We start from the raw sequence: 14,605 nt of genomic DNA on the forward strand, positions 1-14,605 counted from the left end.
CAAAGCCAAAAGGGAAGGACTCTCCACAAGACTTGGGAACCTGAATCCCTGAATCAAACCAGAGGTGACAAGCCTGGGTGTTATCTTAGATTCTGATCTAAGTTTCAATTCCCATAAGGTGACCAGAACAGCATTCTTTCATCATAGAAATATTGCCAAGGTGCGGCCCTTTGTGTTACTACTACTTATTAATAATAACAATCTCCATCTATGACTTGACTCACTTTGGTCAGCTTTGGGCTCCAGCAGCAAGAACATGTGGTCAGAATAATGATGAACCCTGGCGCTCTGGTGTGTTTTCAGTGTGGTGAAGGATTGAAACGGGAAGGAATCTGGTTGAGACACTGTAATGGGGTTCCTCATATCTGGCTTCCACTGTTGCAAAATTATTGTGAACAGGATGTGTATTAATCTGACAGCAGAACAGCAGACCAAGTTAACGAAACACAATGCTGTGAAGCGGGTAAGTTGCTTTATTAAAAATATATAGCAGAGAAATGAAAATGTTTGTGTTTCCCTAGCAGGTTCGGACACATGCCTTTGAAAACATGTACTCTTTTAAGACCGATATAGCTAATCTTGTATCTCTTGTCTTTTGCTCATTTTGACTTTGGGTGTGGTGGGAAAAGAGTGGCAGGTGAATATGAATATAAAGTATAAAGTGCTTTGGGAGCTCATTCCTGTTATCTGCAGCCCGCTGCTGGAATGAGTCACAGTCGAAAGACGAGAGGTGCTGATTATAAACAGGAGTTTTGACAAGGATGGATTTGTTGATTGATCTTGTATTCAGTCTTAAAATCTTATTATTTTTTAAAACCAGTAATAAAAAAAACCTCTGAGGGGTAAGATAGTTGTTTTTTTTTCACTTGTTTGCAGTTTTTTCCCTTCAACTTATTTTGACAACATTTTAAGACTCACCACGATATGAAATTACAGGTTAGGATGATGATCTTTGTAGTACAACAACAATATGTAAAATAATTCTAATACATTTTCTCAAAATCTCAATGGGCTACAAAAAAAAGACAACTGAAAGCAAATAAAACACAAGATTTAAAAAATAAAGCAAAAGTTATTCAGCAGTTCACAGAAAACAAAGATGATGGGAACTGAAATAACAAGAGAGTCACCCTGTGAATCACCAACTTTCATCATCAGTTACTGTGTAACCTGGCTGATGAAGTAATCCCATGAGCTCTGTATGTTGAAAACACTGGCACTGTTGAGGAAAGAAACAGTAAAAGACGCAAGAACATATTTATTTTCACACTGCAGTTGAATGGCTTGATTTGCACATTAAATGATGCAGCATCTTGTGCTTGTGTAAAAACTTTGTATTTTGCTCTGAGCGACTTTTTATTGCTACTACTTAAAGCTATGAAGTCCTTGTCTGGTTTTACCGACTGATGTTTGTCTGTATGCTATACTGTATATTGTGTGTATTAGGTTATGTTTTCACCCTTGTATGGTTGTCTGTTTGTTAGCTCAAGAGGTAACAAATGGCTTAAAAAAAAAATTAAACAGATTTGGATGAAACTTGGACAGATCGCTCTTGATCAGTTGATTCGATTTTGGTGGTGACGCAGATTTGAAATTTTCAGATCTGTGTCACCAGATTTCAGAGATTGTTTTTTTTTATTTTGTGAGAAAATCAAACATGGAAGACAAACGATAAACAAACATAAACCTTTAGGCTGCAGCTTTGACGTTGGAGAATTGTTCAGCGTTGGTGAAGGTTTGAGCTCTACTGAATGCCTTCTAGTCTGTCATGTGCTTTTACTTCAAACACTATCTGCCAAGTAAATTCAGACTTACGGGTCAATAACGTTTGAATTGAACTGAACTGAATTTAACTGAATTGAACTCAAAATGTTCTTTCATTTCACCAGGGAGCAACGATGGCAACGCATACAGAGCTCATTCTGGGAACTCTGGAGGATTTGGGAGATGAGGAGCTCAAGAGCTTCAAGTGGTTCCTGCAGCAGGCTGACATCCTGGAAGGCTTCCCAGCCATCCCAAAGAGCCGACTGGAGAAGGCAGACAGGCAGGACACAGTGGATCAGATGGTGCAGACCTACAGCGCTCCTGGAGCCCTGGACATCACAGTGGAGGTTCTGAAGAAGATCAATAGGAACGATCTAGTGCAGCGTTTTTCAAAAACAAGCTCAGGAACCAACAGTAAGTTGTGGGAAGATGAAAATACGCATGTGAAAGAGACAGAACTAACACTCATTCTAACAGTAGATAGACAGTTTATATAGAATGAGAATTGTCTCTTTTACACTTTACATTTAGATTTCAGGCATTTACCTGACATCCTTATCCAAAGCAACTTACAATCAGGGCAAAAGTAGAATAAGTTTCAATTCGTGGATCTCCATATTTATGAGCAACCACTAATAAGGCCTCTCTCTCTCCCTCTCTCTCTCTCTTTCTCTTTCTCTCTCTCTTTCTCTTTCTCTCTCTCTCTCTCTCTCTCTCTCTCTCTCTCTCTCTCTCTCTCTCAGGAGATGCCAGTGGTGTCAGGGAGACTTCAGAGAACAGAGGGGCTTCCTCCCTTCAACCACAGTCTGCTCCTCTTCCTCACCTTCCCACCAACAGCATTCAGACTGAAGGTAAAGCTATTCCAACCCGTTCTCATTCCCAACTCGTCCTATGTTGACTCTTTTTCAAATCCCTTGGCATCAATATAACAACGCTAAAGGTACCCTTTCGCGTCTGAATAGAACGCACCGGGTTTTCAAGCGTTGCATAATCCTTTTCGTCATTGAACAGACCTCTTTCTGCCCGTGAAACATAGCTGATGAAATTGCAGCAAAATAGCACCAGCAAAAGTATATTTTTGTCATTTTTTTTTTATATCCTCTTGGTTCAGATTGTATTGCATCTTTGTAATATTGGGCAGTTTGACTTTTCACAACCGTAACCTTCCACCCAGAAAAACCAAAGTTTGCACTGTTCAGCACTTCACAATAAATGCACTGCTGTGTGGGTTTTGTAGTTTCATTGTTGTTTCTCCCATAGTGGACATTGTAAACATGGAATTGACATTGTTACTGGGGTATTTGAAGAAAAAAACAAATCTTTCGTCAGATTTGAACCATCTTAATGGGAAGCAGGAGAATTTCAGAAAATATTGCATTTCAACCCTACTCAGTGCTGCCTGCCATCAGTGACCCCACTCCCATGAAAGTGCAGCTTTCTGGAAAAGTTGACCCCATGTCTCTAGCCCCTTGTGTTGCTGCATAATAAGGCTTCAAAAGTGGCCTTGGGTCAGAGTTCAAAGGGCAATATTGCAGTACAGGAACCCCACATGTTCTTCATATTGACATATGTTACTCTCTAGGTGAAGGCCTTTCCAAAAATGTCTTCAATTTTGTCCTTCAACAAAGTTTAATTTTCACCTCTGTCCAGCTCCAGCCTCTTTCAAGCATAGTTTCTGACCCTTTGAGACTCCAGTCCCATTAAGATGGCTCAAATCTGACAAAAGATTTTTTTTTTTTATCCTCAAATACCCCAGTAACAATGTCAAATCCATGTTTACAACGTCCACTATGGGAGAAACAACAATGAAACTACAAAACCCACACAGCAGGTTTTTTATTGTGTAGTGCTGAACAGTGCAAACTTTGGTTTTTCTGGGTGGAAGGTTACGGTTGTGAAAAGGCAAACTGCCCAATATTACAAAGATGCAATACAGTCTGAACCAAAAGGTTGATGTTATAAGAGGATATATTAAAAAAAATGACAAAAATATACTTTTGTTGGTGCTATTTTCCCGCAATTTCATCAGCTATGTTTCACGGGCAGAAAGAGGTATGTTCAATGACGAAAAGGATTATGCAACTCTTGGAAACAGAACTCCCGGCTGCGTTCTTCTATTTAAATTATGCTTATTGTAAAGTAGAGGGTAACAATACAGTCGTTATAAAGTGCTATATTTTCTGGAGTTTATTGAGATGCCACTGAAATAACTATGAGCCGATTTTTTTTTTGTGTTACATTTGGCCTCGAAATTGATCTACAACCATATTAACCAGTTTTTAAAAAAAATCAATATTAGCACCAAAGAGCTCAAGCAAAGAAATGCAGCAAACCGGAATCCTTTATTTTGGCAGAAAATATAGGCTAGACTATATGTTCCGTGGTCTAGGAGAAAATGTTGTAAGCGTCCAATACTGCCGCAAGAGGTTTTGCTATGGAGTCAGTTGAAAACCTGGTGTGTTCTATTCAGATGCGAAAGGGTACCTTTAGTGTCATTCTTGCGACGCCAAGGGATTTGAAAAAGAGTCAACATAGGATGAGTTGGGAATGAGAACAGGTTGGCTATTCTCTGTCTCACCCAGGCTGCCACGGTGGTTGTCCAGTTGTCACAACCCATTTTAAGTGGCTGTGAAAATAATTAACTATTTACTTACTTTCTCTGTTTAAGTATTCATTTATTTATATAGGAGACACAGAATCGGGCTTGTGACCAGAGAGTCATTAGCTCAAATCCCTGGTATGGCTATCTGAAGCCCCTTTCCTTCACACTGTCAACTTCTATCTGTAAAACATCTGTGTAGAAAACAGTCACACAGGACATTACGGTTCGGATAGGTGAGTGGAGGCTGGCTGTTGTGTTTAAAACAAGCACTGAGCTTCAAATGGGTTTTCAATTGTCTCATAGTAACATGAGGAGCTGTTGTTTAATTAACCAGCGCTTCTCACAAGCATCTGTTCAGTGCTGCTAGTTAGAAAAGCCTAGTATTTCCGGTTTTATCAGAGGATGTGGTTTTGTTTCATACAGATTTGCTGGTGCGAACACCAAAGCCTCCACGACTCATCACATGGTACCAACGCACGCTCCAATCTAACGTCCAGGACAGATTCATGTGTGCACAAGAAGGACTGTCAGAGAGGAAGGATAAGAAACATCTGGGTGATATCTACACAGAGCTCTACATCACAGACGGGGGTGACGTACACATCAACAGGCAGCATGAGGTCAGGCAGATTGAGATGCCATCAAGAAAGCCAGCAGGAACAGAGAAACCAATCAAACCCAGCGACATCTTCAAACACCCTTCTGGCAAATACACACCCATAAGAACAGTGCTGACCAATGGGATGGCAGGAATTGGCAAAACGTTCCTTGTGTACAAGTTCATCCTGGACTGGGCTGAAGAGAGAGCCAATCAAGATGTGCATCTCACATTCCCCTTCACCTTCCGCCAGCTGAATTTACTGAAGGGAGAAAGGTTTTCTTTTGCAGAGCTAATTCACAGATGTATCAGAGAAACCATAGACATCGAGGAGGAGGCTCTTAATTGCATCTTCACAACATTACAGAAGTCAGGAAACTCCAACTTTGACAAGAGTAACTTCAAAGTTCTGTTTGTGCTGGACGGTCTGGACGAAAGCCGTCTTCAACTAGACTTCACTGCCAATGAAGAATGTTCTGTTGATGTGACAGAGTCAACCTCAGTGGACGTGCTGCTGACAAACCTCATCAAGGGGAAACTGCTTCCCTCTGCTCGCCTCTGGATAACCACACGACCTGCAGCAGCCAATCAGATCCCTCAAGACTTTGTTGACATAGTGACAGAGGTGAGAGGCTTCACTAACCCACAGAAGGAAGAGTACTTCAGGAAGAGATTCAGAGATGAGGAGCAGGCCAGCAGAATCATCTCACACATCAAGACTTCACGAAGCCTCCACATCATGTGCCACATCCCAGTCTTCTGTTGGATCACTGCTACACTTTTGGAGCAAATGTTAAGAGAAGATGACAGAGTAGAAATTCCCCGAACCTTGACTGAGATGTACGCAAAGTTCCTGGTGTTTCAGATCAAACAAACGACACTGAAGTATGGCACAGAAAAGAGCATTCGGAGCATCAAGTCACTTGCAAAACTGGCTTTTCACCAGCTGGAGAAAGGCAACCTGATCTTCTATGCAAAAGACCTAAAAAAGAGTGGCATTAACTTCAATGAAGCCTCAGTGTACTCAGGTGTGTTCACACAGATCTTTAAAGAGGAGTGTGAGCTGAACGAGGACAAGGTGTTCAGCTTCGTCCATCTGAGCGTTCAGGAGTTTCTGGCTGCTGTTTATGTGGTCATGTCACTCATTAACAGGAACAAGAACATGATGGCTGAACCACAACTGAGTCTTCAAAGTCTACCAATGCTTTTCAGAAAAACATCTGCAACAGAGGTCCATATGAATGCTGTGGACAAGGCCTTACAGAGTCCAAATGGACACCTGGACTTGTTCCTCCGCTTCCTCCTGGGCCTTTCACTGGAGACCAATCAGACTCTCCTACGAGGCCTGCTGAAACCGACAGGAAGTAGCTCACAGACCAATCAGGAAACAGTCCAGTACATCAAGGACAAGATCTGGGAGAATCCTTCTCCAGAGAGAAGCATCAATCTGTTCCACTGTCTGAATGAGCTGAATGACCGTTCTCTAGTGGAGGAGATCCAACAGTACCTGAGATCAGGAAGTCTCTCTACAGTCAAACTCTCCCCTGCTCAGTGGTCGGCTCTGGTCTTTGTGTTGCTGTCATCAGAAAAAGAGCTGGACGTGTTTGACCTGAAGAAATACTCTGCTTCAGAAGAGGGTCTTCTGAGGCTGCTGCCAGTGGTCCAAGCCTCAAGAACTGCACTGTAAGAACACATTTGATGTAATTTTAACATATACATATATCACAAAACACATAACATATCTTAATATAAGAATCATTTTATTCTCCAAGTACAATATTCTATTATGGCTGTATATCTGAATTTGAAAATAAGATTAAATAATTCATATTAAATGATGTAATGCTATTTTCATTTTAAACGATTCTTATTTATTTATTATTTAAAAAAAATGTATGACTTTCTTATTCCATTCTGTCTATTCTAATGGTAATTCAGACTGAATCAGTGTGAGCTCTCAAACAAATGCTGTGAAGCTCTGGCCTCAGTTCTCAGCTCCCAGTCCTCTAGTCTGAGAGAGCTGGACCTGAGTAGCAACGACCTGCAGGATTCAGGAGTGAAGCTGCTCTCTGCTGGACTGGGGAGTCCACACTGTAGACTGGAGACTCTCAGGTTGGTATTCTTCAACCTGGTCAAAAGATGTTCAGAATTGTCTCTGCATATGTAATTTACAAACAAGCTTTGTCACTGCTTTCTAACTGCTGTGACCTGCTTTACATGACCATATTTCATTATTTCCTCTCCTTCCTGCCTCTGTTGTTGAGATCTGTAAAGACCCTTTGAATTCTATGAATTTGCAGCAAATGCAGCCTGGAGACAATTAGGTCAGTAATCATCCATCAAAAAATATTTTTTCAATTCAAGAATGGAGTATGTAAACAATTCTGAACAAGGGTTAAAATCACCTGTTTAAGCTCATACACCGATTACAAGAAACCGGGTTAAGGTGCCTGACTTACTCCAATTTTAAAGGTATTATTATGGCATGGAAACATCTTACTCACTTCATTTTCAGTTTTCACCATCTGTGCAAACTCAAGAGCTACCTTTTTTAACCTTTATTTATCCAGGGAAAGCTGACTGAGCATGCCTAATCTGTTTCAGCACTGCCCTGTGTCACATTCATACAGATCTACACATTCAGACCGGAAGCTGCACAGCACAATCACAGTCTGCTACTGTCAGCCACTGAGCAGCTCCACTGCACCTGAATGCCTCGCTCAAGGGCAGGGGAGGGGAGATCATTTCTCATTCGCTTTCCTCACCCAGATTTTCCAGGGATTTGAACCTGCAACCTTCTGGTGGCACGCCCCGTAACCTTGTAAACATTGGTGTAACACAATGACCAGGGCTGAAGCATTTCCCCCATCATGTGACAAGTGCTCATATTCAAAAAGTCAAGTTTATCACTTTAAAATGAAAGTTGAGAAGAAAACAGGCAAACTCAATAATGACATGCTGTCCACAGGCTGTCAGGCTGTCTGCTCACAGAGGAAGGCTGTGCTTCTCTGGCCTCAGCTCTGAGCTCCAACCCCTCCCATCTGAGAGAGCTGGACCTGAGCTACAATCATCCAGGAGACTCAGGAGTGAAGCTGCTCTCTGCTGGACTGGAACATCTGAAGACACTGAGGTCTCTCTAAGAAATTCCTCCAAATGCATGATGTTGAAGTGTGAAATAGGATGCTGACATCTACTGGTTAAAAGCATGCTATTGCAATTGCAATCTGCTATTGGCTGATCTTAGTTACCTGTGATGTAGGTTACCTGTTTTGTCATGGTTTGTCATGGATCAGCCAATAGCAACCAAGATCAATCAATAGCAGACTGCAAGCTTTTAACCAGTAGATGTCGGTCCAAACTGAAAAGTAGTCTCTCTTTGAAGTTATCTATCTAGAAAGGAAGACATGAAGGTCGATATACAGTATTTCCCAAAAACATAATTACACAAGATTTATAGAGGACCCACATGCCTGAAACATTTCCCATTATTATGTTGCATATAGCCTATACTGTATTTCTTAATACGACTTAATTTTTTTTTATTGTCTTCCCCTTAGAGGCAGGGTGAGCTAACAGAGGCATGATGTCACAACCTGGCCTTAGCTCTCAGTTTTTTGTTTGTCTCACTAATTCTTCTTCAGGCTGAGTGGCTGCAAGCTGTCAGAGAGAAGCTGTGAAGCTCTGGCCTCAGTTCTCAGCTCCCAGTCCTCTAGTCTGAGAGAGCTGGACCTGAGTAACAACGACCTGCAGGATTCAGGAGTGAAGCTGCTCTCTGCTGGACTGGAGAGTCCACACTGTAGACTGGAAACTCTCAGGTTGGTATTCTTCAACATGGTCAAAAGATGTTTAGGATTTTCTCTGTTTATGTAATTTACAATCAAGTTGTGTTAAGCTAGTGTTAACAAACTAGTGAGGACAAATGTCCTGACCCACACCCAACCACTCACATTATCATTATACAGACTATTACTATGGACATTTCACATTCTGACAAAAGTCCAACTGGACCGAAACATAAGGGAATAAATGAAAATAGTCTTGTATTGCAAAAGCAGTGTGTAGGATCATTTTTCACATTAAGACTTTCATGTTGCATTTCTACACACCTATGCTAAGAAGGTTAAAATGTGCAAATGTTCCTGTTACTTATAACTTTGGCTACTGATTAAAAATGGATGTGCTCCTATCAATTTATTTTTCATCAAATAAATCACAGTGTTGCAATTTAAATTGCATTGACACTAAGCTGTGAACATTGCTCCGCTCTTGTTGGGTGAAAACCTTGTAACGCAATAGTTGCAGTGTTTTTTGTTTTCCTACTTGAAGTGAAATTTTACACAGTCATTTATGTGTTCAGTGAGGTTCATGGTCCTTGGAATGATTAAACACCAGCACATATCCATATGGTCCACATGGGAATTGAAGCTCAGATCTGAGTCACGTGAGGGAAAAAAAAATCTGAATTGCGACACTTTCAGCTGTAGTGTGAACGTAACCTTACTTCCCAAAATATAGTTTTACGTAGCATTTTTACATGGAAATAGGAGGTGTTTATGGTCAGGACGCTAACCAGAGATAGGCAACAAAAACATGAACAATGAACCATGAACTCTCTGCAGGTTGTCAGGCTGTCTGGTCACAGAGGAAGGCTGTGCTTCTTTGGCCTCAGCTCTGAGCTCCAACCCCTCCCATCTGAGAGAGCTGGACCTGAGCTACAATCATCCAGGAGCCTCAGGAGTGAAGCTGCTCTCTGCTGGACTGGAGGATCCACACTGGAGACTGGACACTCTCAGGTATGTACAGTTCATTCTCCAGCTGCCTCTAGAGGGTTTTCAGGTGACACAACATGCTCCACCACACTGGAGGTCCTCAGCTCTTAGGCGATAGTGGCTGTGAACCGGTTGCATTTCTAAATGTATGTATGATTTGTCCGTCTCAACAGAATTGACATGGTTCATTTCGGTGCTGATTTAGAATTTGTGTTTAGACATGGCATATCATATCTGGTCAGCTAACCATCACTTTCTTGTTGTTAACACATCTGATTAGCGCACTAGCTAATGTATCTAGTAGAAGCTAGCGTTAGCATGTTAATATTAAAGTAGTAACTAAACCCCAAACCCAAATCTGTGTAAAGCCTTACATCTAAAGGTAAAAAGCATATTACTGAACTGGCCATCTGCCATTGGCTGATCCTTGGCGCCACGTGATGTCACTACCTGTTTTACTCATCACCTGGCACCCCACCCCTCAATCATGACAACTGGATGCCCTTGAGCAAGGCTTTTAACTCCCAAATGCTCAAACGGAGATGGCAGCAGTGAATGTCGGCAGTACAAAGCAGGGCGTTGCTAAAAACAGAAAACAGGCGCATCAAATCTTCCCCTAGATAAATAATGATAATAAAGAACTGAAAATGAGAAAGGTTGCAGTGAAAAAGACAGAACTGGAAATGTAAGTATTCTGTAAAATACAGATAATGTTGATCGTACAGTGTTAGTGAGGTGTAGAATAATATCCTGCTGTTTTCGCCCTCAGTGTAGATCATGGTGGAGATTTCAGGATCCAGCCTGGGCCCAGGAAATGTAAGTACCTCTCCTCCAGGAATCACGTCCCCTTCTCCCATTTCTTCCTCCTTACAATTACAATTTCCATTTGGCAGATGCTTTTATCCAAAGCGATGTACACATGAGATTTTAATACAACACAAGCAAGGATCTAGTAAGGAGAGAACAACGAGAGTAAGTGCCATAAAGCTAAGTTCTAGTCCGACAGGACATCGGTGCCAAGAGGCAGTGCATAGAAGCAGTGCATAAAGTGCATAGAGGCAGATAAAGAGTTTTTTTTTTAAGTAATTACACAGTCCATCAGGTGAGAAGGTGTTTGCGAAAGAGCTGGGTCTTTAATTTGGTAACTCATTCCACCACCGAGGAACCACAGAAGAGAAGAGCTAGAGACTTTGGGCCTTGTTGTGGTGGCAGCACCAGGCGCCACTCCTTGGCAGAGCGTAGTGGGCACGAGGGAGCGTAGACCTGAATGAGGGAGTTCAGGAAGGTGGGAGCCGTTTTGGTTGCTGCCTTATAGGCAAGCATCAAGGACTTGAACTTGATGCGGGCAGCAACTGGGAGCCAGTGGAGGGATATGAACAGTGGAGTGACATGTGCTCTCTTGGGCGTTCTGGATCATCTGCAGAGGTTTGAGTGTACATGCCGGGAGCCCTGCCAGTAACGAGTTGCAGTAGTCAAGGCGTCATATTACAAGAGCCTGTACCAAACGTATGAACTATTCCTAATTAGATGTTAACACAAAAAAACATTTTACACAGTAAAGTGGCTACGTTATTTGATCTTACATGATGTTATTGTATAACCAGACTAACTTACCATTTAGTTATTGCACTGTTAATTACTAAAAACATATGAACTACCGGACCTGTAAAATGAAGTGGGTCTATTTTCTACAGTTCAATTGTAATTCATATGTTTTTACATAGTACCGGACCTGTAAAATGAAGACTGACACTGACCAACAACACTTGCAAACTCCCGCTGAGATATGGTCATTTTGTGCGACGAGCCAGTAAAATAGTACCTAGTTCCTTTAAATAAGTTGTTTCTATTAACTGCATTGTAAAGAAATCATTGATTAAATTTTAAATATTGTCTCTTTTCCCTCTTGTCAGATGTCTGTGAACTCACACTGGACCTGGACACAGCAAACAGAAGCCTCTTCCTGTTTAAAGGAGACAGACAGGTGGCAGTGGCGGACAAAAAGCAACCATATCCTGATCACCCAGAGAGATTTGACTGCTGGTGTCAGGTGCTGTGCACAGATGGTCTGACTGGGCGCTGCTACTGGGAGGTCGATTACTGGGGAGTGGTTTTTATAGGAGTGACATACAAAGGAATCCGCAGGGAAGGACGGGATAATCGCTCTCGTCTTGGGTGGAATGACAAGTCCTGGTGTTTATACTGCAACAGGTACACTGCCTGGCACAACGGGAAGAGCGCAGTCAGAACTACCACCTCCTACTCTGGCTCTAACAGAATAGGAGTGTATCTGGACTGGCCTGCTGGCTCTCTGTCCTTCTACAAAGTTTGTCCTGATAGACTGATCCACATCAACACCTTCCACTCCACATTCACTGAACCCCTCTACCCTGCATTTCACGTAATTGGCACTTACTCCTCAGCGTTGCTGTGTGCGTAACAGCTTTATGCAGCGTTCACGTCTTATTGGAAGAAGCAAAAGAACAGCATGAAGTTTCATTGCTCCAACTTGGAAGCACTGACAAGTTTAACTCATTGGAGTGGTGTGATGGCAGCATCTACAGCCACACATACACTCTACTCACCTTTTGGTTAATTTACTTTTGTTTCATTTAATCATTGCGCTTTTTACAGTCATAATGCACATACACACAAGCAAACAAATAAATGACTCGACACATGGCTTTTTGTTTCATATAGCATACTCACAACTTTATTAGCTTTATTATTAGTTTTCTGATTTGTAGTGCGCACATTTTAGTTAACAGTGTATGATTTACGTATATTGCTCTTTTGTTTCATTGTTCTAATTATAATTTCTTTGAGTTACCGATGCTGTTGGCAGTGGTGTTGGGTCCAGGGCTGAACAAAAGATGCGTTAACTGCACCTGTGCATTTAAGAAGCCGGAGGCCCAGGCAGTACCATTAATTGCCATGTCATGGGGGAGAACTGTTTATTGAAGATATTGATTTTGTTTAGTGCTCACCATTTATGTTAATAGTTTATTTGTATTATGGTTGCATATTCTTTAGTCTAATATTGTTTAGTTTAACTTGAGTTAAGAACAGATGGCCATGTTTGTGTATTAGTTGTTTAGTTTATGTCTGTCCCCCCTTCTGTATCTACTTCGGTCTGATCAGCCACTATATATGTTCCCCAAGTGTGTTATTTGTTAGGTCAGTTTGTTCTGTTCAGTTGTGTTTAATTTGGAATTGGTTCAGTTAGATTCTGTTCAGTTGACATCTTTTATGGGCCCAGAATTATTGTTTATCATTGATTTTGCTTTTTCATTTATGCTATGTACTATGTAGGAGTTTTTTGGCTAATAAAAACCCTTATTTTTGATAAGTATACCATGAATCTATTACACTGTCCATCTAGGCGAACCCTGCTGTACCAGATCGTTCTCAGACATAATCAGTTGGACTATACATTCATATTCATTACCCACAGAAAAGGCAACTTGACAGCTGGGCTTCACTGGGTAAACTAACTAGTGTAGGTTTAAATATAATGGGTGATTACTGTAATGGTAGGTTTAAATGTAATGGCCAATGGTCTTTATTAACTATTAAACATAACATTTTCTTGTCAGTTGTATGGTCTGAAATGTAGAGTAGCCTACAATTCAACCTATTTTGAAGTCAAGACATTTTTGTGCACATGCACGTTCTAAGCAGCAATGCCGCACATTTATTTTTTTATTTTTTTATTAGCAAAAGGATAATATACAAACATTCAGGTAAACAATCGCAGCACGTTATATCAAATTTAAGGACACAAATGTATATGAGGAACATAGAGGGAAAACTTTAAAACACAATTACATAAAAATAAGAAACAGGAGTACACATATACACAAATATATGCCGCACATAAACTGTCAGCAAAGGAAAGTCGGTGACTACGCTGCCGGAAACGGAGGAGAAAGAATACTTTTTTTTAATTAACAAAAAACAGACCAATTGAAAGAATCTAGATAAATCCCATTTGTCTACAGTTGGTGGCGGTAACGCGCCGCATTTGGCTCCAATCCGCCAATAAAATACAAAAGAACAAAGTGACCGGCCAAATCTGTAGCTAATCTAGCTAGCCTCGGCATGCTAGTAGCCAGCCTCGGAAGCTAATGACCAGCCAAGCCAGTAGCTGATCCAGCCGGTTGCTAGCCTCGGAAGCTGATGACCAGCCAAGCCAGTAGCTGATCCAGCCGGTTGCTAGCCTCGGAAGCTAATGACCAGCCAAGCCAGTAGCTGATCCAGTGGGTTGCTAGCCTCGGCGTGCTAGTAGCCAGCCTCGGAAGCTAATGACCAGCCAAGCCAGTAGCCGATCCAGCGGGTTGCTAGCCTCGGCGTGCTAGTTCCCAGCCTCGGAAGCTAATGACCAGCCAAGCCAGTAGCCGATCCAGCGGGTTGCTAGCCTCGGCGAGCTAGTTCCCAGCCTCGGAAGCTAATGACCAGCCAAGCCAGTAGCCGATCCAGCGGGTTGCTAGCCCCGGCGTGCTAGTTACCAGCCTCGGAAGCTAATGACCAGCCAAGCCAGTAGCCGATCCAGTGGGTTGCTAGGTAAGACGCATGGAGCTACACCTTGGTCGAATGAGTAGTCGGCTTCTCATTTCCCACCGCTGGCCTCTCAGTTACCAGCGCTGGCTTATCATTGGCCAGATCAGTAGCTGGCTTCGGCAGGGATATAGCCTCCGCCGGCTTCTCAGTAGTCTTAATTTTGACCTTTTCCCTGCGCCATATGCAAGTAGCACAGACGACAACGGATCTGTTTCCTGGGGACACAAAAAAGTGATGAACCCGACTGGGACATGCTTGTTGTTCAATAAATCATGCGATCACAATCTTAAAATAAACCAAAAAAACTTACAT

The 14,605-nt window shown here is 41.9% G+C and overlaps 1 protein-coding gene across 1 annotated transcript; it reads left to right on the forward strand.

Annotated features, from left to right (window-relative positions):
- Positions 1-1,898: 1,898 nt before the first annotated feature.
- LOC139664633 (NACHT, LRR and PYD domains-containing protein 3-like) lies at positions 1,899-12,983 on the forward strand. Its single transcript, XM_071543540.1, has 9 exons — positions 1,899-2,178; positions 2,508-2,615; positions 4,790-6,647; positions 6,903-7,076; positions 7,933-8,094; positions 8,606-8,779; positions 9,584-9,757; positions 10,503-10,549; positions 11,647-12,983. Exons 1-9 carry the CDS (start codon positions 1,899-1,901, stop codon positions 12,171-12,173), a joined length of 3,504 nt encoding a protein of 1,167 aa, XP_071399641.1. The 3' UTR covers positions 12,174-12,983.
- Positions 12,984-14,605: the final 1,622 nt, after the last annotated feature.

This window comes from Centroberyx affinis, unplaced genomic scaffold (assembly GCF_046629955.1).
Source record: "Centroberyx affinis isolate AG114_WGS23_722 - 3 ecotype Tasmania unplaced genomic scaffold, CSIRO-AGI_Caff_v1 ptg004342l_1, whole genome shotgun sequence".
Lineage (NCBI taxonomy): Eukaryota > Metazoa > Chordata > Actinopteri > Beryciformes > Berycidae > Centroberyx > Centroberyx affinis.

Excerpts from the sequence above, each read along its gene's own strand:
- LOC139664633 (XM_071543540.1), top strand. The coding sequence starts at position 1,899 with ATGGCAACGCATACAGAGCTCATTCTGGGAACTCTGGAGGATTTGGGA. Across the intron at positions 2,616-4,789 it reads CAACAGCATTCAGACTGAAG|ATTTGCTGGTGCGAACACCA; the intron begins GTAAAGCTATTC and ends TGTTTCATACAG. Across the intron at positions 8,095-8,605 it reads GAACATCTGAAGACACTGAG|GCTGAGTGGCTGCAAGCTGT; the intron begins GTCTCTCTAAGA and ends ATTCTTCTTCAG.